The following is a 25975-nucleotide window of genomic DNA, read 5'->3' as shown; positions in this document are numbered from 1 at the left end:
TGTTTATCTCATGTAGATATTCCACCTATTGGGCACACTTATAGCTGTGGATGGTCAGGAAGATGATTTCTGCTTAAGCTGTATAATTCTGATGAAGAGAAATAATATTAGGATATTTTTAATACTCAGACTAACATAGGAAAATAACTGAATTCTTAGCTACAAAGAAAGCTTTTTATACATTTAGTCAAGACCTCAGAGCAAATCCAAAATAGACTAGTTGCCCCTGGAGACAAAGTGTACAAGGGCAAGTTCCCAGGTGTCTGTTTGTTGAACCAAAGCCTGGCAGATAACATTAAAGATGCAACTCCCTGCAACAATTGACTTTCTGCACATACTCCTAACTTCAAGATTCAGCCAACTATTTATTGTTTAAGTCCCGAATTTCAATGTCACTCTCTGTCTGGGAACCCGAACCACTTAGAGCTACACACCTGTTTGTTCACCATGCCCGGTCATCATGACCTCCCTACCCCGAGAGAAACCGTGTGATTCCTTATGTGTATCAGGATGGCTCTGTCTCTTATTGTTTACTCAAGAAATGCTTTGTGACCCTGAAAATGTAACTATTTGTCCAGAGTTTTTGCTGTGGAGACAGAGATGTGTATGTAGAGCAGAAATGTGTGTGTAGAGGAGAGTGAATGAGACAGTGAGTGAGACAGTGAGTGGGTTAAGAGTGAGTGAATGATGTAGTAGTGTGTGAAGGAATGTAGCAGAGTAGAGAGAAGTGTGTACAGAAAGAGAGGTGTGTGTAGAGAGAAATGTGGAGCTATGCGAAAAAGAGATGTAAACTGTGTGTAGAGATGTGTGGCTGTGCAGGAGAAGGTACGTAGCTGTTGAAGAGAGATGTATGGATAGAAGAGAGAGCTATGTAGATGAGATGTATAGCTATGTAGAAGAGGTGTGTAGAAAATGTAGCTGTATGGAGAATGTAACTGTGTGGAGACAGAGAGATTTTCAGAAAGAGGATTTTCAAGATGAAGTAAAAGAGAAAGTTACCATCAGAGAGTGCGTGTTTCCTCATTTACCCCTCAGATAGAGTAGTCTAGCCCTTGCCATATTTGTGGATTTTTTTGGGGGGGGGCATACCCTGGAGGCGGTCTTAGAGCAGGCTCTCCACAAAGGCTGCCGGTAACCATGCCCAGCTTTTCTACATGAATTTTGGGGGTGGGGGATGGGGATTCAGACTGCATGGTTAGCACTTTATGGGCAAGCCACCTCCCCAGATAAAATGTCTTACTTTCCAAGATAACGTGTTTCCTCCTATTTAATCCATTTTGAATTGAGTCTTCAGTAGCCTGCAGCCCAAACTGTGCTAATTGAGGGATGCAGGTGTGTCAGTGATGTGACGTGACCTCTAACCTCTACTATTCTCCATACTCCATGATCTTTCTCTCCTTATGTCCTGACTTCTGTGTTCACAAACACACTCACTTGTTTATACACACAGACAGACACAGACACACATACACACACACATATCCACATGAATCCTCTATACTTGTATGATGAAATTCGTGATTGCTAGGATAAGTCAACGAAGCCTTCCTCACTAAGAATCATGTCAAGTGCACACCAGGTAAGTCAACATCACAGAACCCAAAACTCTAAACGCCAGTGTATTATGGTCTGGAAACAAAACTCTAGTCATCAGTAAGAGCAGTATGTGCTCTAAACAGCTGATCCATCTGTTAACAGTCTAGATACAAAATGGGCTCTCGAAGACTCCTGTGCTTGAACCCTCGGTCTCCGGCAGGTGGCGCTGTTTTAGGGGGTTGTGAAACCTTTGGGAGGTGCGGCCTTGCTGGAGGAGGTGGGTCACTGAGGGTGGCATGTGAAGGTCATAGCCCAGCCCTGCTTTCAGTCTGTTTCCTGACCCACAGGAGTATGAGGACCACTTCTGCACTGTCCTCCCAAGCACGATGGACAGTTTCACCTGACTCCATGAGCTGGAGTTGATCCTTCCTCTGTCAGCTTGTCACAGCAATGTGACCAGCTCACTAACACACTGTCCCTACATTACTTGGAGTGACTACTCCCCAACGCTCGCTTTCCTTCTTGCTGGTCAGCTCATCACACCCGCCTCGAATGGGCTGATCCATTAGCTTGATCAAGACAGCTTTTCAGCAGGACCTTGCGGGTTCGAGTGCACACCACTGAGTGACACAGTCTGGAACTCTAGAGTGAGAGAAAATAGAAATGGGAGGTCCTTGATAGGATGTGGTGTATGAGATGCACTGGAGCCAAGAAACTAGATGACATTGCAGGGGAGGGAGGTCATGCTGACCCGGGAGCAGGAGATGGGAGAGCCGCACTCCTGTGTGGGGAGCTGGAGACATATGGACCCTCTCCTGCTGGATACTTCATGATGTATCAGATCAGCTCTGCTAGAGGCGTGCCTGCCAACGCTTCCTGCCAAGAAGCAGAACTCTAAGGAGGGGCCACCAAAATAATATGTCATAACACTGGGTTGGGACTGGGGCTCAGTTAGAGCACTTGCCTGGCATGCACAAAGCCCTGGGTTCAGTTCTCATCGTCGCACAAACAGACTGGGGTGGCACACCCTGTAATCCCAGCACTATGAAAGTGGCCTCTGTAGGTTCAGAAGTTCCAGGTCATCCTGGACTACATAGTGAGTTCAAGGCTGGCCTGGGATACATGAGACCCTGTCTCCAAAATAAATATTGGCCAGAGAGGTGACTCACTGAGTAAAGATGCTTGTTTTGATCCCCAGGCCCTTTCTGGTAGAAGGAGAAAAACCTCCCCAATTGTCCTCTGACCTCTGAACACTCCCCCAAAATAAATCAATCAAAATGTCCTTTAAGATTAACATAAATAAGTAGCTTTTGTGGGTAGATAATGTAAATATCTTATTTTATAAGGTTTTATTTGTTCATTTTTTTAGTTTATTGACACAGGGTCTCACTGTATCCCTGTCTGGCCTGGAACTCACTATGTAGATCAGACTGGCCTCAAACTCTCAGAGATTCCCCGGCCTCCGCCTCCTGAGTATTGGGATTAAAGTTGTGTGCCACGGCTCCTGGCCCTGGTTTTTTCTTCAACACCTTTGGGTGAGTTCTAGAATGAACAGAGGTGGGTCTGAACCACGGCTGTGCTGTCCACTACCTGGACTTGGAGCACACTGTTTTCCCACCGTGGGTCTACACCTGTCAGAGAGGTGTTTCCCTCTTGGAGAGTGTGAGAACTAGACTAGACGAGACAGAGTGTCCTGATGAAGCCTCTAGTCAGGCACTTGGTGAGAGGTTCTGGTCTCTGTGGTCTCCTATTGATAGGGAACTTGACAGGCAGCAAGGTGGCTGCCAGCCTTTCCACAGATAACACCTTGGCTCCAGTAGTGGTGGGGAAGAGGGTCAAACCTGCACTCATCGTATCTAACACAGACTCAAACAGTAGGTCAGCTTCCCTCTCAAGGAACCTCTTTCGCTAGCTTTGGCTGGGTCCTTATCACAAGCATACACTGTCACCTGCGCTGGCTCTTATGCAGCCCGGAGGGACGTCTGTGATTAGCAAAGCCATACCTCAAATGGAGCTGCTCTGCTGGAGCCTATTCTCTACCCTCACCCCACCCCCTACCCCCACTCCGAGCTGCGGCAGCTGTAGCATTACAGGATCATGAGACCAATGCTCTCTACTGTGCTAATGAACAGTATATTTCAGGACTGTTCATTAGGGGATGTTAAGAGACATTCCCACTTCCTGAAGCATCAGAGGGTGGAGAGAGCCACACTGTGGAATGACTATCTCAATGACACCACCAGGTCTCCTTCAGCCTGAGGCTGGGTTGGTCTCTGGTCAACTAGTTCCATTCAAGGTGGAAGCAGAGGAGAGAGAGAGCTCAGAGAAGCATCAGGGAGGGAGGTTGGTGGTGGTGGTGGGTGGGGCATGGCAAGAAGAGCCAGCCCTGGAAGGAAGTCAAGAAGATGAGGGCTAAGCTGGGCCCCAGTGGCTCCAACATGGAATTCCAGCACTTGGGTGACTGAGGCAGGGGGATAGCTGGGAGTCTGAGGCAGTCTCAGTTACACAGTGAGACCCTGTTTCAAACAAACAAGCAAAATCAACTGCAACTAGACTCTGTGCTGGGCTGGCTGGGACAGGGTTGGGTCTGGGGTGAAGAGTAGTTGGTGCTGGGTTTTAGATTCCCTGAAGTCCGCTAGCCCTAGCTCCCCCTACCTAATGGAAGCTTCGAAAGGTCACAAAACAATCCAAGGGTGATGTTGCTACTTCCCAGTGACAGAGAAAACATCACCGGAAATTCTTCATCCTCGCCCAGCTTTTAAAACAACAGTTTGTTGTCCCCTGGAGAACGCACCTCTTCTGCCTGCCTTTCCCAGGACTGCAGGCCCTTTGTGGGACGGACTGACGGCAGGACCTAAGAGGGATGCCTTAGAAAAGAAGTTAGTGTATCACATGATCACTAGCTGTGAAGGGCACTAAGGGACAGCAGATGGGGGTAGGGTGTTTCTAACAGGGAGCTGACTTTAAGGCGGGGATCAACTCTCCTTTCCTAAGACCATACAAATGAGGGGAAGTCTCAGACAGGCAGCAGAGGGAAAGCAAGTGGATGGAGTGCGCCCCCGTGTGGCAGCTGCGGCTATGTGCAGGCAGAAGGCCACAGCTTCCAGCTTGGATTTCAGTTCCTGGGACTCTGGGCCTGAAGAGAAACACTGACTGCCTCAACCCTGTGTCTGAGTGCCCAGGATGGGGACCACTGCGCGGGGAACGGAGATCACCGAAGACTGAGAAATCAGCGGGGCTGGGGAAGAAACCGAGGAAGGCCCACTGCAGGCCCTTCACCTGGGCCTCCACGTCATCAAAGGCAGCAAGAATGTTCAAGTCTTTCACTCTGGCACGGCAGCAAACGCACATCTCTCATTCAAATGAACAGTGACAGGGCTCCGTGGCCGAGGTTAAATATCCCTCACCAGAGCTGAAATGTGCTGTGCAGAGTGCAGTTGATCGGGTTTACTGAGGAGCCCCCACACCTCACCGTCCTGAGCACCTCACAGCCTCACCTCAGCGCCCCTCGCTCCTGCTCTCAAAAACTCAAGGTCTCCACGTCTTCGGAAAGAAACAAAACTCAATGGATTCTTTCTGGCAGTCCTCTGCCCGCTTCCCTTCCCAGGTGCACCCTTTAAACACCATGGCTGTCGCCTGAGGAGACGGCGATAAAGCATTTGCCACCCAGGCGTGAGGACCGAGTTTGAGCCCCAGAACTGACACAAAAAGTCGGGTGTGCTGTTGCCTTCTTGTAACCTCAGTACTGGGGAGGCAGAGGAAGGTGGGTCCTTGGTGTGCACTGGCCAGCAATCCCAGCCTCCATGGTGAGGCCCAGGTCCCAGGGAGAGGCCCTGTCTCAAAAAAGGAAATCCAAAGTGGACAACCACTGAGAGATGGACTGAGAGCTGCGCTAACATCCAGGTTGGGTCTTTCGAAGGAAAGACGATCCTTGGGAAATGTGTAGACAAAAAAATTAGAAATCTTCGCTGAACAAAGGATAAAAGTTCTTATTGTGGGCTTGGTGGTGCCTGACTGTCAGCCCAGCACCTGGAGACAGAGGCAGGAGGACCCAAAGTTCAAGACCAGCCTGGGCTGCATCTCAAACACCAAACAAGGGCTGGAGAGACAGCTCCGTCACTGGAGTGTGTGCCTTGCAAGTGTAAGGACCTGAGTTTGACCCCCAGAACCTACACAGCAAAGCATGGCAATGTGTGTTTGTAATCCCCGCACTGAGGAGGCAGAGACGATTCCTGGGGCTCACCGGCCAGCCAGCCCAGCCTGCATGGGGAGCTCTGGGCCAATGAGAGACTCTGCCTCAAATGATATCTGAAGTTCTCTTCTGTCCTAGACATACACACACACACACACACACACACACACACACACACACACACACACACACACGGAACCGGCAGCAGCAGGGGGAGGGAGGCTTTAGTTACAAAGCCTGGAAAGGAATAGTCAAAGTCCAATGTGCGGTGAACCATTTCAACTCTGAACATTCGCTAACTTTCCAGGCAACTTCTTCCATTTCCTGGGCTAATGACCTACTTCCAGATCAGTTTTCAGGCAGATCAGCTCACTTTGGGCTCTGAACTAGCAAATCAGTCCTGTGTTCTGGTCAGTTAAACATGAAAGGGATTTGTTGTCAGGCAGTATTTCCCAGCAGCCCCTGGAAATGCTGCAGTTCGGGTTTCTGGGGGAGAGCAGGGAGCAATCAGATAACCTTCCATAAGGCACCTGCTTGATGAACAGTTAATGTGTGACTCAAGGTGCTCTGTGAGACTCCGGCAGTCGGGGGGAAGTGTGCTGTTTCTCACAGTGTTTTCAGGGGGGCCAGGAAGGGAAATAAACTTCCTCTCTCAGCTTCCTCCAGGAATCCCTAAAGAGAGGGAAGTTACATGGCTCACAAGTCCCCATTCAGAGCCGAGCATCTGGGACGTAAAACTGTCACGTGACAACCAGGCCTCACAATGGCTAAGAGAGTCGCCTTCCTGCCGGTAATGGGATCCAGCAGTTTAACAATTTAGTTGGAGGTGCTCCCAGCCACTGAGGTCACCTTAGAGGGGAAGAGCTGGTTTTCCAGTACCTTCTATGGAGAACAGCTTATGGAGCCCTCCCCAGGCTCCCTTCCAATCTGAACGTCAACATTTGTATTTGCTATGGTTGGAGGACCCAGAACTTAAGGACTTTAAGCCCTAGAAACAGAATACTAAGTACACACCCTGAAGCTGCCCCAGATGCCAAGGCGTTGGACCACAGGCTTCTGGGGAAACACTGTGTCCTTAGCTGCCCACTTCACAAACAGGTAAAGTGGCCCCTGCTGAGAACGGGCTTCCTCCTGGCAGATGCCAGGGGTTGGCTGCTGTGAAAAGTTAACCCTGAACTTTGTCCTCCTTTTCTACCCAGAAGCGGAAGACACATGTGACAATGCTGAGTGCCCTCCACACAGGCTCTGTCTTGAATGATGTGTGTGTGTGTGTGTGTGTGTGTGTGTGTGTGTGTGTGTGTGCGCGCGCGCGCGCGCGCACGTGTGCCCGTGTGCCCTGTGGTGGGTGTCAGAGGTCAACTGCTGGTGTCCTCTCTCAGATGCCACCCACCTTGCTTTGAGAGAAGGTATTCTCATTGACCCAGGATCTGCTGACTAAGGTGGGCTGGCTGGCCAGTGGGCTTTGGGGATCCATCTGTTTCTACCACCCAGTGCTTAGATTACAAGTACGCTACATGACACCTGGCTTTTTAATGTGGATTCCAGGTCCCTATGCCTGTGCGGCAAGTGTTTTACCAACTGAGTTAGCTCCCCAGGCCAACTTTAATTTTTAAAGCAAGCCAGTGAATTAATTCATTGTTTCTCTCAACTTACAGGTCAAAAAAGTTGACAAGGAAAGGCAATATGGCTCAGTGGGTAAAGGGCTTGCCACTAAGCCTGATGACCTGAGTTTGCTCCCCAGGACCCATATGGTGGAAAGAGAGAAGCTACCCTTTGACCTCCACATATGTGCAGTGTGGCACACACACATCTAAAAATAAATAAGTAAAAATGTAATGCAAATATTTTAAACTTAATGAGTAAGAAATTATACCACATGAAACAGAAAATAAACACAGGTGTTGAGACTCGAACCCACGTCAGTCTGATGTAAGACTTGTGCTTATGTCCAGAGCAGCTAGAGATGCTGCAGGTCTGGGTCAGCTCTACCTCCACTTTCAGCTTTCTTGCTGATAGAGAACTGCTTCCCTCAGAGAACGCGGAGCTGGAAGCTCGGCTCTGATGTCCACAGAGAAGGTGCTGAGAGAGTCAGGCTAGAGGTTTCTGTTTGCTCTATTTTCTCATGACCAAAAGGAAGTCCTGTTAATTCTGTATTCACATGTGTTGATAACTCTCTCAGGACTATGAGCTACCACGCTGCTTCACAAAGACTCAGGGCATGCGGGGACACAATGTAAGACCCCTGTGTCTTCCTGGTGGCAAAGCCACCAGCAGCTGTCATTGCTCTGGCTGGGTCAGAGGTCATTCCTCACCTTCAGTGTTAGAAACAATGATTAGGGGATGCCGCCCTTCCCCCATGTGCTCGCATACATACGTGGGCTCGCATACGTGAGGGGCTGATATGTGGCTCAGCAGCAGGGCACGTGCCTAAGATACACTAATGAAGGGTTGGCTGTGACTCAGGGCAAGGGTGCTTGCTATAACCCTCTAGTGAGGGGCTGGAAGCATAGCTCAGTGGTAGAGTGCTGCCTGGAATCTACTGTGAGGGGATGGGGATGTTGCTTAGTGATAGAACACCTGCCTAGAATCTACCCGTGAGGGACTGGGAATGGGGTTCATCTGTCGTGTACTGGCCTAGCATGCAGGAGGTCCTGAGATTCAACTCCCAAAGTACATATACATAAAAGAACTCTAGCTGGGAAAGGCAGTGATGAGATAATGAAAGAAAACAAGAATGGGGTGATCACTAAAGAGAAATTAGAGAGAGAAAGAGGGTGGGTGCCACTCACTGAGGTGGTGTGGAAACCCCAAGGCCTTCTCACCCACATGTGCACCCTTTATGGCTTTGTTTTTAAATTTTGCTTTTATTTATGTATATGTGTGTGCAACTACTTGTTTGTATGTGTGCCATGTGTATACAGGCACCCACAGAGACCAGAAGAGAGGGGTGGATGCAGAGACCCACAGAGGCTTCCTAGTGAGAACTTACTCAGGGTCCGAGAATCTGGGCTTGCTTTACCCAGCAGGGCTGCATAAGGGGATGATTTGACCACGGGCATAGTTACCAGGTGTTTGGAAGGGTCTACACTTGGCTGTGTGATGTGCTTTGGTTTAGCAAGGGGGAGGTCTTTTGCCCTGCTCCTTGGCATTGTTATAAAAAGCCCTTTGGAAGAGGCCATTGGGTTTTGATCCAGGTCCCCCCAAAGCTATCCTGTGTTTCTCTCTTTCTCCTCTTCTCTATCTTTCTATCTAAAAGTTTCTTATCCCTCTCTCCTCCTCATAGGAACCCTTTAAAAGATGTGAGCTGGCTTCCCACAGGTGGATCCCCTGCAGCTGAAGTTACAGATGTTTGTGAGCCACCCGCTCTGGCTATTGAGAAGAGAACTCATGTCTTCTGCAAGGGCAGCAAGTGTTCCTAACTGGCGAGCCATCTCTCTGGTCCCTTAGTTTTTCAAGGCTCAGGATATGTGACTACAATGTATGTTATACCGGTAAATTGTCACATGCTGTTTGAGCTCACTGAGGAGCTGGCTCTGAAAACACAATTGCCCACCCCAGCCTCAAAGTTTGTCTCCAAGTGTCTTTTGTCTGGAGAGAGCTGCTCCCCCAGCTCTGTGACAGGAAAGAGGAGATCAGCAAAACAGCCCAGAGTGAAAACACAGTGCCCTTGAGAACAGCCAGAGGTGAGCCGCTGTAGCAGAGGTAACTCTCTAACATCGATCCACTGCTTGCTGTTTCTTACTTTGGCTTCCTGTATACTTAGTAAAGTCAATTATGGGGTTTGAACAATGGCTCAGAAGTTAAGGGCACTGACTGCTCTTCCGGAAGACTGGGTCTCAATTCCCAGCACCCACATGGTGGCTCCCAACCCTCTGTAACTCCAGTTCTGGGAGATCTGGCTCCCACTTTTGGTCTTCAAGGGCATTACACACACACACACACACACACACACACACACACACACACACACACACACCACACGCAGGCATGCACTCACTCACCCACACACGCAGGCAGGCAAAACATCTATACAGGCAAAAAGAATTAAAAAAAAAAAACAATAAAAATAAACATGCTCATTCAAAACTGAAAATACAGCTCTCATAGATCATTCTCTTGATTTAGAACACTAGCATTACTGGTAAATTCAGGTCAGTACTTACCTGGGAAGGAAGTAGTGTCTATTTTTTCAGAGGAAACAAAAATCCAACAAAAGCAAAGCTCCTGCCTTTACTGTGGGATGAAACAGGAGGCTTCTGTTTGCTCTGAATTTAGCATAAGAGCATGTCAACCTGCCTCTGGGGAGAAGATGTGACAGTTCCCTGTGTTTTCCTGCACTCAAAGACATCACCTGAGAAAGCTGCTATGCTAAATGATGAAATTCCCTAACTGCAATCCTGGCATGTGCTAACACTAGAGCCGAGTGAAGGAGGACGCACGCCTTTCCTTTCAAGTGTCTGTTGGTCGGGGATTCTGCTTGTGTCTGGCTGGGGAAGCCAGCTTTGATTGGTGCACACACTGGTACCCGAGACTGGAGGAGGCTGCAGGGCAGGGAGGTGGTGAGATGCAGGCCCTGCCCCTGCCAGACTGACTGAGTTCAAGTAGAACACATCAGAGCAGAACAGGAAGGATGGGGTGGCAGGGAGGGGTGACCTCCAGGCACTGACATCGGGCACTGGGTGACAGGTAGAGAAGGGTGACAGGGAGGGGTGACCTCCAAACACTGACATCGGGCACTGGGTGGCAGGAAGGGGTGACCTCCAGACACTGACATCGGGCACTGGCATTTTTGATCAGGTGAGAATTGATGATGGGGTCATAGCATCAGTGAGAGAACACTCCAGAGGCTAGTGCATGACGACAGGAAAATTATGTCCTTTGTTTTAGGTTCCCTGAAGATTGCCATCACATCCCTGAAAAAACTCAGGACTCAGGAAACACGAGGCCTCCGGAGTTAGATTCTGTTTGTTTTGTTTGAGACCAGGTCTCATGTAGCCCAGGCTGGCCTTGACATTGCTCTGCAGCTGAAGATGACCTTGAATATTGGATCTTCTTGCTCCCACCACCTCCCAAAAGCCAGGATTACAGTTCCCTGCCACCATGCTTTGTTTATGTGGTGCGGGAGTTGGAATGGAGGGCTTCAACTTGGTCCTACCAACGGAGTCACAACCCCAGGTTCTCAAAACACCACTATACTCTCCATGCGGGAAGCCCACAACATGCCGATTATACCCTAATAGTCTGTAGTTCTTCAAACACACATGCAGTTCTAACATACTGCACGTAACGGATTTACCTCCGTATTTACAGCAAGCAACTGAGACCCACCCATTCCGATTGCCATAAAGACTCTCTAAGCCCGGGAAACCTCAGACCTGCTCCACAGCTGGTGAGCTGAACAGCTGGCTCTGTGCACAGAGCGCTGTGCAAGCTGCTTCAGTACGAAGGGAACTCACACTTCGAGGAACTAGGAGCTGTTCAACATGTTTTCAACAAAACGGAGAAGACACTTAGGGCCTCTCCCTGCAGAGTGGCCTGTGAACTGGAAGCATCCACACTTCCAGGGTGCCCTTGGGCAAATGTTGCACTACCCTCTAGAGAGCTGAGCTCTCCAGCTGCCGGGCTCAGGTTTCTTCACACAGGTCCCCTCCCTGTCTCCACCCACATGTCCTGTTCACCTTCCACCAGGGCCAAGGCCCCAAAAATGGTTCTACTGAGTTTTCTAGCATGTCACACAAAACTCTGCCTTAACCTCTGCAGAGGAGCCTGTGGACCCCAGTACTGCCCAGGCTCCCAGACCTGGGGGCAGAGCCCACTCACCTGGCGCGTGAGACACAGTCAGGGTTCGAGGACCGATGCTGGGAGGAGCCTTCTTTCTGATTTCCAGACTTCAAATAACACGACCTGATTTCCCCTGCAAAATTGTGAGATTTGAGCAGAAGAGTACCCTCCCATGGTCCACGATGTGTAAGCTCACTCCCACCGTCTTCAAGGTGAAGGCAGCCCCGTCAGACTGTCTGTGGAGTGACTGGCTCTGTTTCATTCTGTTTCACGTTTGAAGCAGAAGTTTACGTAGCAAAGGAAACCACTGAGAAAAGTGTTCTGCGCGTCTACCTGGTGCAACTGTAGGTACTCACTACATCCCTGTCTTTGATCTGCCTATCAGATCAAATTGTTCTGTTAGTCAATTAACTTTTGTTTCCTTCTTTTCTTTGGCTTTTTTCTTTCCGTTTCTTTTTCTCTCCCTGTGGTTCCCGGCTGGCCTCCAACAATCAATCTTCCTGCCTCGGCCTTAAGCTGGGATGACAGGCATGGGCTGCTATACCTAGTATTCTTTCTCAGGTAGCCCAGGCTGGCCTTGAACTCACTGTGTAGCCACGACACCCCTGAACTCCTGACCCTCCTGCTCGAGTGCTGGGATTATAGGCGTGGTTGAGTGGTGCTGGGGATCTACCCCAGGACTCATCATACCCCACAGGCAGATATGTCCCCAGCCCTTTACTTCACATGTTTTTCTATGTTCCACTCACATAGCAGGAGGATTGGAGGAGGGCTGGAGCAGGTGGTTTCTGTGTGCATGCACATGGGTATTGCGTATAAGAGACTCATTAGGCCTGTAGCTTAGATGGAGGCTGCAGAGTCCAGGCTGCCTCAGGGAAGGTGAATGAGCGTGGCTGCTGACTTCGTGTCAGGCTGGTCAAGAGGGGAAGAAAGGGTGGCATCCATTTGTAGAGTTCAGTTAGTTCGGCTGGAGGGTCCTGGGCATTGAGGTGTGAAGATCAGCTCCTGCCCTGATGTAATCTCCTAGTCCTAAGGAGCACCTTCCTCTGGGGCCTTAGGAAATGCAGTTAATTCCCTGTTGGAGACACCTGCCAAGTGGCCTTCAGCTCCAAAGTGCCAACAGCCAAGGCCTGGCCGCACTTTCTGGAGGCTTAGATAAAAGTATGCATGTGCGTGTGTGTGTGTGTGTGCGCGCGTGCGTGCGTGCGTGTGTGTGTGTGTGTGTGTGTGTGTGTGTGTGTATGTGTGTGTGTAACAGTGACACAAGACATTGAGTCAGATAAGACCACAGAAGTCAGCATCCTGAGTACTCCGTAACTAGCAATGGACTGGAGTCATGCGGACAAACAGCTCATGCTTTGTCACAGGCAGGCCCTAGCCTCCTTCTCACTTCCAGTGTGTGTATGTTTGTGCTTATGCTGGAGTGAGTGTATAGAGACCAAGAAACCTGAGAGGGGCCAGGAGAAGGAGAAAAGAGGGCTGTGGAAGGAGGGAGAGGAACTGGAACACGTGATTTCAGTGTGGAAGGTGACTATGTGGATGGAGGGGTCCACGCCAGGATGGGGGCTGGGAGATGAGGGAGAGCCAGCCAGGACTAAACCAGTGTGGAAACCCCATTAGGAAACCTGCTACTTTGTACACTGATTAAAAAATAACTTAAAAAATGTTAAAAAGGATGTTAGCCAAGACCCAGCCCAGAACAACCAGAGCCCACATCTCTTGTCTTTGGGACTCGGACCCAACCATTTGGTGGGTGATCCCTCATGTAAGTACTTTAAATCATTTTTATATGAAGGCATTAGGAAAAGCTATGAGGATGTTTAACAAACACCTAATAAGTATGCACCGGGAACTGGGCATGCGCCCTGGTGAAGTCTCTCTCCACATGGGAAAGAGAAATGTCATTAGCAGATTATCATAAGACAAGAAATAACTGCTGTAATAATGTAGATGAAAGTAAAGGATTGGGTGTTTAGAGAGCCCAGGGATGTGGCTTCCTGGGTAGAGTGCTTGCCTGGCATGCACAGAGCCCTGGTTTCTATCCCCAGGACCACATACACCAAGCATGCTCAAATACCCCTGTCATCCCAGCACTCAGGAGGTAAGGGTTGGAGTGTCACAAGTTCAAGGTCAGTCTGAGCTACATAGTTAGTTGGAAGTTGGCCCAAGCTAAATAAAATCTTGTGTCAGAAAAATAAATGAAAAAATAAAAAGTTTTAAAAGAGCAAAAATCAGGTGCACCCGGTTAACGCTAAGGTTTGCCTAGAATTTTCTCCTTGGAAATAAGACAAAAGGGTAAGTAGCATACCACGGGTGTAATAAGCCAAGGCAGAAAGGAGAGAGCTCCTTCAATAGTACTAAAGGCAACCCCAGGACGGTCTGACTGTTTTAATATCTATCACTTAGACTAGGGACCACGCAGAGCTCCCAGGAAAGCCGTGGCTGTCCCCCTTTCTGCTCTCTAGGAGTTCTTTAAGACTCACCATGCTCGTCGATGAAAACGTGCATAGCATCCAGGGAAATTTCCTCCTGTACAGACGTTTCCGGCCCACTGATGACCTGCAGCACTGAGCTGTCTTGTTGGGAAGTCACTCTGTAGATGATCTGTCTTTGCCGACTGCCCTGGAAACTTAACACATAGAAAAGCTTCAAGGATGCTGTGCTGGCTAGTTTTATGTCAACTTGACACAAGCGAGAGTCATCAGAGCAAGGATCCTCAATAGAGAAAATGCCTCCATAAGATCGGGCTATCAGCAAACCTGTTGGGAATTTTCTTAATTTGTAATGGATGGGGGAGAACCCAGCCCGTTGTGGGTGGTGCCACCCCTGTGCCGGCGGTCCTGGGTTCTATAGAAGCAGGCTGGGCAAGCCAAGTGGAGCAAGCCCTTAAGCATCACTCCTCCATGGTCTCTACATCAGCTCCTGCCTCCAGGTTCCTGCCCTGTCTGAGTTTCTGCCCTCACTGCTTTCGATGGTGAACTGTTCTATGGAACTGGGAGTGAAATAAACCCTCTCCTCCCCAAGTGGCTTTTGGTCATGGTGTTTTATACAATAGTATAAAATTATGCAATAGTAACCCTAACTAAGACAGATGGTGAGGGGCTGGGGAGATGACTCAATGGTAAACTGCTCACCATGCAAGTGTGAGAACCTGAGTTCAGACCTGTAGGACTCATGTGAACAAAAGCCAAGCATTGAGGCATGCTCCAATAATCCCTGGGCTAGGGAGGAGACAAGAGGATTCCCCAGGCTCCCTGGGCAGCCAATGTAGCTGAACAGGTAGATTCTAGGTTCAGTGAGAGATAGAGAACTACTGAGATGTTCAACATCTGGCCTACACACACACACACACACACACACACACACACACACACACACACACACACACACATACACACACACACACACAGGAATTCTTCTTTACCCTCCCCAAAGCATTACAAGGAGCACCTGGTGGGACAGGCCACCTCACACTCCACACAGGGCTAAGTGACCAAATCCTCCTTACAGTGCTGTGGTCTTGGCAGGCTGTGTGGACACTGGGCTGGCGACTGCATGGTCTTGGCTCGGCAAATCTGGTTTTCCCGGCTTCGGATCATGTTCACTGGGTTTTTCACTCTCCACAGCTTCTTCCTTGGTCCCTGGGGAGGCACGATCTGAAAGACACAGCTTTCCATGTTAACAAGAAACAGGAAAACCATCTCAGTGTTTGGGGAAATGAACTATCAGCCCTGAAATATGAAAAGAATGAAGACAATCATACCAGCACTTAGGAGACTGAGGCAGGAGAATAGCTGTGAGTTCCACCCTATCCTGGGCTACAGCGTGAGATCTGGCCTCAAAACCAAGCAAACAACAAAACTCCAAACAATCTGGGTGTGGTCATATACATCTATAATCCTAGCACTCAGGAAGCTATCCTGGTCTACATAGTGAGAAAAGAGGGAGGGGAGGGAGAGAGGAAGGGAGGAAAGACAGGTTTCTAGATAGATGTTCCTTTTACTAAGTATGAAAGTCTATAAATATACTTGAAACAGACACATCTATAAGTTTGAGACAAGTTGTTCAGGCATCTACAGTCACCATCCACTCTGCCAAGGGATTCAGAGACTCAGTGGCATCCACTACCCTGTTGGATCCCCATACACATACATGAAAGGGTCTGAACACACAAATGCTCAGCCTCAGATTTAAAGAGAAGACTTCAGTAGACTATCTGTTTTTGGTCCCACTGACCATTTGAAAATCTCACCATCTTTCTAGTCACTCATTCTCTACAGGTCAATCTAGCCAAAGGCAGAATGGCCCCTTGGGAAGGCAGCCATCTGTTGATTGCTACCAACTTGGAACTACTGGCTTAGGGCTGCAGGAGAAGGCACAGCAGGACCCCCACTCACCCTTTGCTGGGACTACCTGAAAATGGAAAGCTGTTCAGAAGTCAGCAGGGACAGATGGGAGGTGAGGAACTGTTTAAAATGTTCTCTAGAGAGTGGTCTAGACTAAGGATCTTTGCTTATGCCACTATGAGAAGTGAAGGATGCATCTGGCTTGTGTGTGGACACAGGGCTCAAAAGTGTCACTATCTTCTTTGTAAACTGTCAACTCTGAAGGGTCTCAGCCTGGACCTGAAAAGGGGGACAAAAGGTCTGAACCTACAGCCCTTTCAAGACTCGCTGTTGAGGGACAAGGAAGATGATTCACAGATCAGGTGCTTGCTATACCAGCATGAGGACCTCAGACTGGCCCTGGAACCCATCAAACAAGCCAGGCACGGTGGCACACATCTGTAACATCAGTGCTGGGAGGTGGAGACAGGCAAGTCCCTGACGATTGCTGGCCTAGCTGAACCTGTGAGCTCCAGGTTCAATAAGTGATCCTGTCTCAAAAAACAAGGTGGAATGCAATAGAGGACACCTGACATCTACCCCTCACCTCCACATGCACACACACACACACACACACACACACACACACACACACACACGCGCACACAGAAAAGACATGTCACTGGACTGAAACTACAGTGATGTATCCGAGGATGCCAACCACATGATCAGTCCCTCCTTGGACTTCTTCCCAGCCACTGGAGGAGATTGCTGACTTCTGAGTGGGTGCCGACACTAAGCATTCCCAGCACATCAGTGGTAAGTGTCTCGGGCACACAAAAAAGTTTGGATTTCATTTGACAGTCTGTCAGGCAGGCGGTACTCACAGCTGTCAAGAAAAGCATGACCCCAGAACAAATAACCATGCCAGGCCCCATTTCAAAAGAGGGACATGCAAGGAAGCTCCCTGCACCACACTGCCAGGTACATCTGCTCATCTCCAGCATCTTAGGTCCTCTCTCTTGATATGGACATTCTTCAGATCAGCATATGGGCCACCTCTCCAGGCCCCCTTAATCCAGATGTTCGCTCCTACACCAGAGCTCGCTGGAGTTTTCATTTTCCTAGACATGAGACATTTTTCAAAAAATGAACCAGTACTAAAGATACCCTGTCTTAGTTAGGGTTTCTATTGCTGTGAAGAGACACCATGACCACAGTAACTTTTATAAAGGAAAACATTTAACTGGGGCTGGCTTACAGTGCAGAGGTTTAGTCCATCTATTGTCATGGTGGGAAGCATGGAGGCATGCAGGCAGACATGGTGCTGGAGAAGTAGCTGAGAGTTCTATATCCAGACAAGCAGGCAGCAGGAAGAGAGAGTGACATTGGGCCTGGCTTGAGCTTCTGAACCTTCAAAACCCACCTCTAGTGACACACTTCCTCCAACAAGGCCACACCTCCTAATGGTACCACTCCCTATGAGCCTATGGGGGCCATTTTTCATTCAAACCACCACATACCCCCTTTTAACTATCATATTTACTTTGAAGATTAATGTTCTCAAATGCCACTAGATAATCTTCCAAGTCACCCTAAAATAGTTACATCTGTAGATACAGTGTGGCATGTTAACAAGAGCCTTGCAAACTTAAAGTGTTTCACTTCCCATGGAAACACTTTCTCTAGGGGGGACGCTCCCAACTGGAGGACACTTACAAGCTTCACAAAACTCCTCCTAAGATTACAAGCGAAATTAGGGGGTGGGGGACATTTTCCAGTTGGCAGTCTCCTGGAGGAGACTCTGACTTGTCGCGCAGCCTGCAAGTTGTTCAAGAAACCCAGAAACAAAGCTTTAGTGAGGGCTTGTGGTGATGCAGCTGCCTTTGAATCTCTCATGCTTCTGTAAGCAACACCAATAAACTCACTGGGTCACTAAGCTCGGCTGGGGTGAGAGGTTCCTTGGGTCTGTCCTTGATGTCCTGTCTGGAGTACTGGTTTATGTCTCCCTGAGGAAAATCACACACCTGTGTTGTAGATAATTCTTCCATAGATAAAATCTTTATGTATGTAGCACATTTAGAATACGGTTTTGGAGAAATTTCTAGAAGTTAAGAGACTACGCAAAACAAAATACACAGAGATCTCTAATCAGTAGCTGAAGCAGCCAGCAACCCACACATTACCTTTAGCCCCAGCCCAGGACCAGGGCTATCATGGGAGAATCAAGCCTGGTAGAAGTCAGGCCACCACTAGCAAGCTGTCCAGGAAGCCATCCATGCTCTGTGACATTTAGTTCCACATGGGCAGGACCTCTCAGTAACAGAGCTTCCCCCATCTGTCCCTGTTTTCATTATTTCTAAGCAAATAAAGCTGAATTCTCAGCCCTAATCAACTGCACAAGACAATCCGTGTCTGGTTTCTCCAGTCAACAGCTTCCACCTGGGGCTACAATACCCCCCCCCCTCAATCTTCACCAAGGAGCTGTGTACAACCCTCCTGGCTTTAAGTTGCTGCCCAAACCAGCTGATCTCCTTGCTCTAGGGAAACCTTTGCTTGTTCTGAGCTGATGGCTATGGGTATCTTTATTTACACACACACACACACACACACACACACACACACACACCAAAAATGAAACCAAACAAACTTTATGTTGTTGTTAGTTGTTGCTTTAGTTTGGGTTTTTAGACAAGGTCTCACTGCAGACCTTAATCCTCCTGCCCTAACCTTCACAAAGCCAGGATGATGGGCATGCACCCATCTCTAAAACTTTGAGTGGTGCATGATTTTCCACAGCCTTGAGTTGAGGATGATGTGAGGGCTGAGGACCATTTGCTGCCCTTCCTTACATAGCTCAGCAGATGGAGAGCATCCTAAGGAGAACTAGAAGCTCCACCCCCGCTCCAATGAGAGCCAAGGTCAAGCTGCATCCTCCTGTCAATCAGAACTATGACGAGAAGAGATACCGCAGACCTCCAATGTCACCTCACACAGTCATCTTGCCATATAGGCACATTCTAGAACTGGACAGTCAGATTACAGTAATCAGTTATTCTTCAGAGATAGAATCGCACACAGCCACGGCAAAACTCAAGAGGTCTGAGCACCACAGAGGCCTCTCTGGTACCAACAGCCTGCAGGCACATGACTTGTTTGGCCCTTCTCTTCTTTTCTGAATGAGAAACACAGTCTAGTCCCACTCTTGAGGCAGAAAGACAGAGGAATCACAGGGACACAGGAAACAAAGGCAGCCTGGAGTCTGGCTGAAGCCCCGCTCCATCTGACAGGATGCCAGCATGGTCAACAGTTGCTGTCAAAGTTGCTGACAGACGATATTCCTTCTCTATGGAGATATTTTGAATAAGAATGTTAAAATAGCAAGGACTCCTTGCTTAAGGTCTATATATGGCCTTAACCCCTCTCCAGATGTGACCCTGGGTTTTCTGGGACTCTCACAAACAAGAGTTTAAACTTTTGTTTACAGTGAAGACACCTGTCATAGTTTGCTTCTCTGTTGATGCCATAGAACACTCTGACCAAAAAGCAACTTGGGGAGGAAGGGGTTAATTTTAGCGTACAGGGTACAGCCCGTCATTGAGGGAAGCCAAGGCAGGGACCACACTGCTTCCTGGTGTGCTTTCCCTGTCAGGCTGAGCCACCTTTCTTACACACCCCAGACTACCTGCCTAGGGACAGCACACCCACAGAGGGCTGAGCCTTCCTCCATCAATTAGCGGTCAAGTGAAGGCCCCGCAGACATGTCCACAGGCCAATCCAATGGAAGCCGTTCTCCAAATGAGGCTCTCTCTTCCCAGGTGTGTCAAGTTGACACGGTTAGTCATCACAGATCTTACCTTCTCCTGTGACCCACGGTTTACCTTATCAGTTGCAGTTCCATGTAGTAAACACTGGGGACCAGGACCACCTTAGCATCCTATTTACATTCCTCAGCAACCTCTTGTGATGTGACCCCAGAAGTCACCAAAACCACCATATACAACTACTGTAGACACTTGAGTGTGACTCGCTTGAAAAGCCCACTCTCTCTGGCGTATACTTGTCTTTTACTAAATGCCTCTCTATTAACCACCACATTTGTATTTATTTTAAACTTTTTCCCTTAACAAATTCCAACTCTGCCACATGTTGGCTCACCCTGAAATTCCTTTCTATGGTGCAGTCAAGAGTCACAACTTCACCTAAGTAATGGTCTCTGTAGGTGACAGCATGGAGCTGAGTCTCTGGCCCATGCCCTTTGGCCACTGCCACTTCCTGCTTTGGGACCATCCCAATCTCAACCGCCAAGCCTGGTCCTCTCACAGAACATCCATGCTGTGGTTTGAATGTGAAATGCCCTTTGCAAGCACATGTGTTTAAACATCTGGTCCAGTTAGTGGTACTGTTAAGGAAGTGTGGTTTGAATGAGAATGTTCCCCATTGGGCTCATATATTTGAATACTTGGTCCCCAGTTAGTGGAACTGTTTGGGAAGTATTGGAAGGTGTGGCTTTGTAGGAGGAGGGGTGTCACTTGGACTTTGAGGTTTCAAAAGCCCACATCATTCTCATTCTCTCTCTCTCTCTCTCTCTCTCTCTCTCTCTCTCTCTCTCTCTCTCTCTTTCTCTCTCTGACTCATGCTTGTAGATGAAAATGTGAGATCTCAGCTACTGCTCCAGTGCCATGCCTGCTTGCATGCTACCAAGCTCCCCACCATGATGGTCATAGAGTCATCCCTCTGAAATTGTAAGCCCCCAGTAATTCTTTCCTCTATAAGTTGCCTTGGTCATGGCTTCTCTTCATGGCAATAGGAAAAAGTAACTAAGACAGGAAGGAACCATTGGGAGATGGGGTGTCACTAGAGGAAATGAGTGACTGGCGGAGGACCTTGAGGATTTACAGCTAGGCCCCACTTCCTGTTTGCTCTCTGCTCCTGTCCCCCTCCCCAAATGCCCCAGCTGCACACTCCTGCCATCCCCTCTATGGTCAACTACACTCCACCATACTGAGCCCACATAAACTCTTCCTTCCTTAAGTTGATTATCGTTTGTCTGTTATTTGGTCACAGCAATGAGAAATAAGTAATCCAGCCTGCTGGGGGTCCACCTCCTTGCAGCCTAGCTGTAGTTCTATGAGGCTTAGTTTTAAATGTCAACCTGCTACAGCCTAGAATCACCCAGGAAGAGAGGCATAATGAGGGATTGGTTGTATCCAGTTGACTTGCCACACATCTTTTGGGGACTGTCTTGATTGCTTTAAGTGGCAGGAAGACCCTCTCAGAATATGTCTGGTACCATTTCAGGGTCTGTGCCTTCAAACCGTAAAAATAAAGAAATCTAGGAGCCAAGCATGTAGGCAAATAAGGATGAGTTTATTTTCTCTCTGCTCTTGGCCGTGGATGTGACATGTCCCTGCCTTGACTTCCCCACGGTGATGGACTGTAACCTGGAACTGTATGTAAGTCAAATAAAGCCTGTCTCCCATAAGTTGCTCTTGGCCAGGGTCTTTTATCACAGCAACAGAAAGCAGGGAAATTTGCATTGTGATACTGCCCTGACTGAACTCAGCTGGTGAGGAGTTTAAGAAGTATAGACTCTGAAGTAGGCAAAGCAAATAAGCCTTCCAAGTGGCCTGAGGGGACACAGAAACAGACACACGTAATCCCAGCACTGGAAAAGGAAGAGGCAGGAGGATCAGGTATCTAAGGTATTTTCAGCTACATAGTGAGTTTGAGGCCAGCCTGGGCTACATGAGACCCTGTCTCAAAAAGACTGCAAAGGGGTGAGGATGCAGATGTAGCTCAGTTAGGGGAGTACTTGTGCAGCATGCACACCGCTCTGGGTTTGACCTCAGTGTTGCATAAACTGTGTGTGGCATTGCACACTTGAAATCCCAGAACTTGGGAGGTAAAGGAGGTGGAGTCTTAAATTCACAGGTCATCCTTCCTGACACTGAGTTCTAGCTAACTCAGGCTATGTGTGAACAGTGAGCTGGTTCACTGGGTAAAGGCACTGCCATCAAGTCTGAGGACATGAGTTCGATCCCCGGGACTCACACGGTAGAAGGCAAGAACTCAAAGGTGTTCTCTGACCTCCACACAAATCTGTGACATGCATCACCCCCCCCACAACAAATAAATAAATAAAATGTAAAGAACTCTTATCTCAAAGATATCTTTAGCTTTGATTCATGTGCTGTCTGTTGGTTTCAAATTTAACTGAATTGGAGGAAGTTGCTCAGAGCTGCCAATACGGAACTGTCCTGAGAGCAGAGAATGGCCAGCAGCTAAGCAAACACTGCCCCGAGTGTCACGGTCAGCAGCCTTGTGCACCCACTCGGCATAGACATATACAGAGTGGCGCCAACACCACAGCATCATGGGACTTTAAAGCTAAACAACACAGTAACTCTGGTCTAGTGACATCATTTTGATCAAAGGGGAAACCATTTCCCTTGCAAACAAACCCCTCTGGGAAATATAGTTTGATGGTGATGAGGAGGGGCCCTGGAGCAGGCTGCCACCCATCAGTCTCAGATTGGCACCTCTTGTACTGATCAGGTAACTCGGGAAAAGTAATGACAGTCTTTGAGCTTCACCTTTAAAGGAGGAATAACCATTGTATCCAAAACACCATGTTGTGTGGAGAATAAGCTGTAAGATTAATCCACACTCAAATTCTGGACACTTTAGAGAGGTCCTGGTACCGATAACCGACGACAGTGTTGGCAGAAGAAGAGTGAGTGAGGACCCTCCCAGGTAAGGCAGGATGTAGCCATTCTAGCTAACGTAAATGAAGGACTCAAGTGGAAACAAAGGGCTCAAGATCGTGCTTGGCATGAATGAAGAACTACAGAAGGGTTTGTTATGATGCGTGCAACTTGGAAGTACTGGGAGTTTCCACATTCTGAAACATAATTTTGTAGGAAAAGTAAGGACATGTGTGCACACACACCTGTGTATGTGCAGGTGCACACAGAGCCAGAGGTAAATATAAGGTGTCTTCTTGGATTGTTCTTACCTTTGTTTTTGAGACAGTCTAGAGCTTGCTAGTTCGGCTAGACTGGTTGACCAAGGATTCTCCTACCTCTATCTCCGCAACGCTGGGATTACAGATACTCACTGCCATGTCTGGGTTTCCTTTCTCCATGGGTTCCAGGGGATCAAACTCAGGTCCTCATGCTCACATGCAAACATTTTACCAACTCAGTCATCCCCAGTACCCAGCGTAGGGTCCTCAACAGAAATGTGCTTTGTGCTGAACTTTCCCAGAAGGCATGTCACCCATACTGGAAGAGACATCTTTTTTCCAGTTGTTGAAACTATAGGAAACAATTGCTTGTTCCCTGGAAACAAACATCCTTGGCTCCTAGAGAATCTGGAAACTCCTCGTAAAGCCTTAAGTTTCCTGTGCAGTAAGTGGATGCGGGTAGGGCCTCCCCACCTTCAAAACCAGAATCTGGGAATTCTCCAAGATCCAGAACTTTCTGAGCAGCAACATGGCATTGCAAGAGGAAACTTATACCTGAGCTCAAGTGACAAGGCACAATTAGAATCCAGGAGCATACAACCATCCATGGCTGTGCATGGGGTACAGCCAGAACATAAATGAGTGTGAACATACACTTGAGTCTCATAGGTCTTACCTGAAAAATACCTCATGTGGATAGTCGAATATCCTAAAACCTGAAAACACCCCAAATCTGCAACGTATCAATTCCCAAGCATTTTGGATGAGGGATGCTCATCACAGCTCAGGATCAGCACCTGGAGTAAGTATGGGTAGCAGAAACAAGCCACATGGTTGGGGAGACGGCTTAATCATAAACACTTGCCTCACAAGCATGAGGAGCTGAGTTCAGATTTCCAGAACCTACAAAAAAAAAAAAAGCTGAGTGCCGTGGCAAGTCCCTATAATGCCAACGCTGCAAGATGGGAGATGGAGATAGACAGATCCCTGGAAGCTCAGAGGCCAGCTAGCCTGGCCTATGCAGTGAGGACCAGAACAATGAGAGACTCTGTCTGAAATAAAAGATGGAAGGCATCTGAGGGTTGTCCTCTGACCTCTGTATATGTGCTGTGCACACTTGCACCGACAATTGCATCCACACACATGAATGCGCACACACACACACACACACACACACACACACACACACACACACACACCAAACAATAAAGCATCCCCTGAGAGCTGATGCCCCAGATTGGATAACACAGGCAAAGGACAGACTGACATCCCTGCTGTGATGTCATCAGGGAGAAGTGGGTGGAGTCTCACCTTCAGGACCCTGATTTGCTCCTTTCGACTCTGCTGCTGAGTCGGGGGCCACCGCTTTGGATGTATTGATGGATTCCAATAGGGAGAAAAACTCTAGGAAGTTGGACTCGTTTGGAATCTGTCCTTCCTTAGCTTCCAGGTCTGATTTAGACGTTGGGATGGGTTTCTCATTGTCGCTGGCCACCTCCTTGGTACTCCGGCTCAAGAACACATCAGTCCCGCTGTCCACACTGAGCACACGGGCATGCCTTTTCTCATGGCTGCTCTTACACGAGGCTGGGTCAAGGTTAGCCTGGCCCTCCCTGCTCCCCTCAGACTCAGAGTCCACCCTGGGTGTGAGTGGTGCGGGTGTGGGGCCTGGTTCCCAGGTACACCTTGGGATGAGACTGCCATCCTTGGTGCTACGCTCCCCGTCCCCAGATCCACAGCCAGGACAATGATCAGATGACATCATCTCCACTCTCTCTTGGGTCCTTTCTCCTCCATTTCTTTCAGGACAAGAGATGCCTCTTCCTCCTCCATCCTCAGTTAGCTCAAGGGTAATCAGAGGAATTCTGACCTGCTCAGGGTCTGCAGGACCAGCCATTCCTGGGCCAGAAGGCTCTGCATCGGGCCTGACACTGGTTCCGTCAGAGCTGGTTACCCTCAGGTGCAGGGAACTCTCCAGGTCACTCATGGAGTTTGGGGTGCTGCTCATGGTGATAACTATCTTAATGGGCTCGTGCAGACTCAGCGGTTCCCCAGGCTGAGAGTTATCAATGAGGGTCACTGCAACCTCGCCGTCAGAGTCAACCACTTCCTGGTTCAAGGGCAGTTCCACCTGACCGGACGTCCGGGTCAGCTCCTCTTCTTCCGTGGGTTTGGCCAGGACTGTGTTGCACTGGCAGCAGCTGCTGCTCAGGCTGTTCTGAGGCGACCTGCTCTGTGACTGTGTCCTGGTGGGGCCCTGGGGACCATTGGTGGACTGTGGAATCAGAGCGGAGTGCTCACTGCCCCACGGCTGGAAGGAGATGTCAGTTTCCAGTAAGTCATACTGGGACAACGACAGGTGTGGCAACTTCTTCAAGGCTCCCGTGTTCACCAGGCCACTCTCAGACCTGTGGCGGGCTGGGCGCCGGCCGGTGCCCCCTGGCTCTTTCCCTTTTCTTCCTGTGAGGATCTCTGGGGTTACTGGCTTTACTGGGCCTGCTGGTTTGGGAGTGGGTTCGGGTGTACGGCCCTGAGAAGCAGGTAGGCTATCCGACTTGATGCCCGGTGAGGTAGATGACACCACTGCCTCGGGTTGATCCTCTGACAGGACAACGCCTGGAAAGAATGACAGGGGTGACATGGGACTCATCTGCAATGATGTTTAACGCCTGGGAGTGAGACATTAAAACCCAAACCAGCAGCAAACACTCGTGTGTGTGTGTGTGTGTGTGTGTGTGTGTGTGTATGAGGGTGTGCACATGTGCCTGTATGTGGAGGCCCAAGGTCATCTTTAGCTGCATTCTTTCAGATAGCATTCACCTTGTTCTTTGAGTCGGGTCTCTCATTGGTCTGAAATTTACCCACAGGGCTAGGCTGGCTGGCCAGTGAGACTCAGGGATTCCCTTGTCTCTGTCTCTTAAGTGCTGGGACTGCAAGTATGTACCACCACACTCAACTTTTTTATGTGGGTTCTAGAGATCTGACTTAGATCCTTATGCTTACAAGGATCCAAGCCATCCTAGCCCTGGGAGCTTGTTTTATAAGAGTGCCCTTTCTACCTTGGCTCCTAAGAGGTCTGCACTATAATAGTGACTCACATTTTTTTTTTTTCTGTGCTGGGGCCTCAAGAGGGAGAGCAGTGTGGTCTAAATCACACACTCAGGCCTTGTGGTT

At 48.9% G+C, this 25975-nt stretch overlaps 1 protein-coding gene across 1 annotated transcript in view; it reads right to left on the bottom strand.

Annotated features, from left to right (window-relative positions):
- The window catches only part of Pcnx2 (pecanex 2), a 165562-nt gene that overhangs the window by 127752 nt on the left and 11835 nt on the right, over nt 1-25975 (bottom strand). The window contains exons 5-8 of the mRNA XM_052728899.1: nt 24113-25417; nt 15018-15165; nt 13993-14138; nt 11549-11642 (exon numbers count right to left, since the gene is read on the bottom strand). Of these exons, the coding sequence (XP_052584859.1) occupies nt 11549-11642; nt 13993-14138; nt 15018-15165; nt 24113-25417 (1693 nt within the window). The remainder of the gene's footprint in view (nt 1-11548; nt 11643-13992; nt 14139-15017; nt 15166-24112; nt 25418-25975) is intronic.

This window comes from Peromyscus californicus, unplaced genomic scaffold (assembly GCF_007827085.1).
Source record: "Peromyscus californicus insignis strain IS unplaced genomic scaffold, ASM782708v3 Scaffold_8__1_contigs__length_139910024, whole genome shotgun sequence".
In the NCBI taxonomy this organism is placed as follows: domain Eukaryota; kingdom Metazoa; phylum Chordata; class Mammalia; order Rodentia; family Cricetidae; genus Peromyscus; species Peromyscus californicus.
The sequence above is the reverse complement of the archived record's forward strand: the minus strand, read 5'-3'. Positions and strand labels throughout refer to the sequence as shown.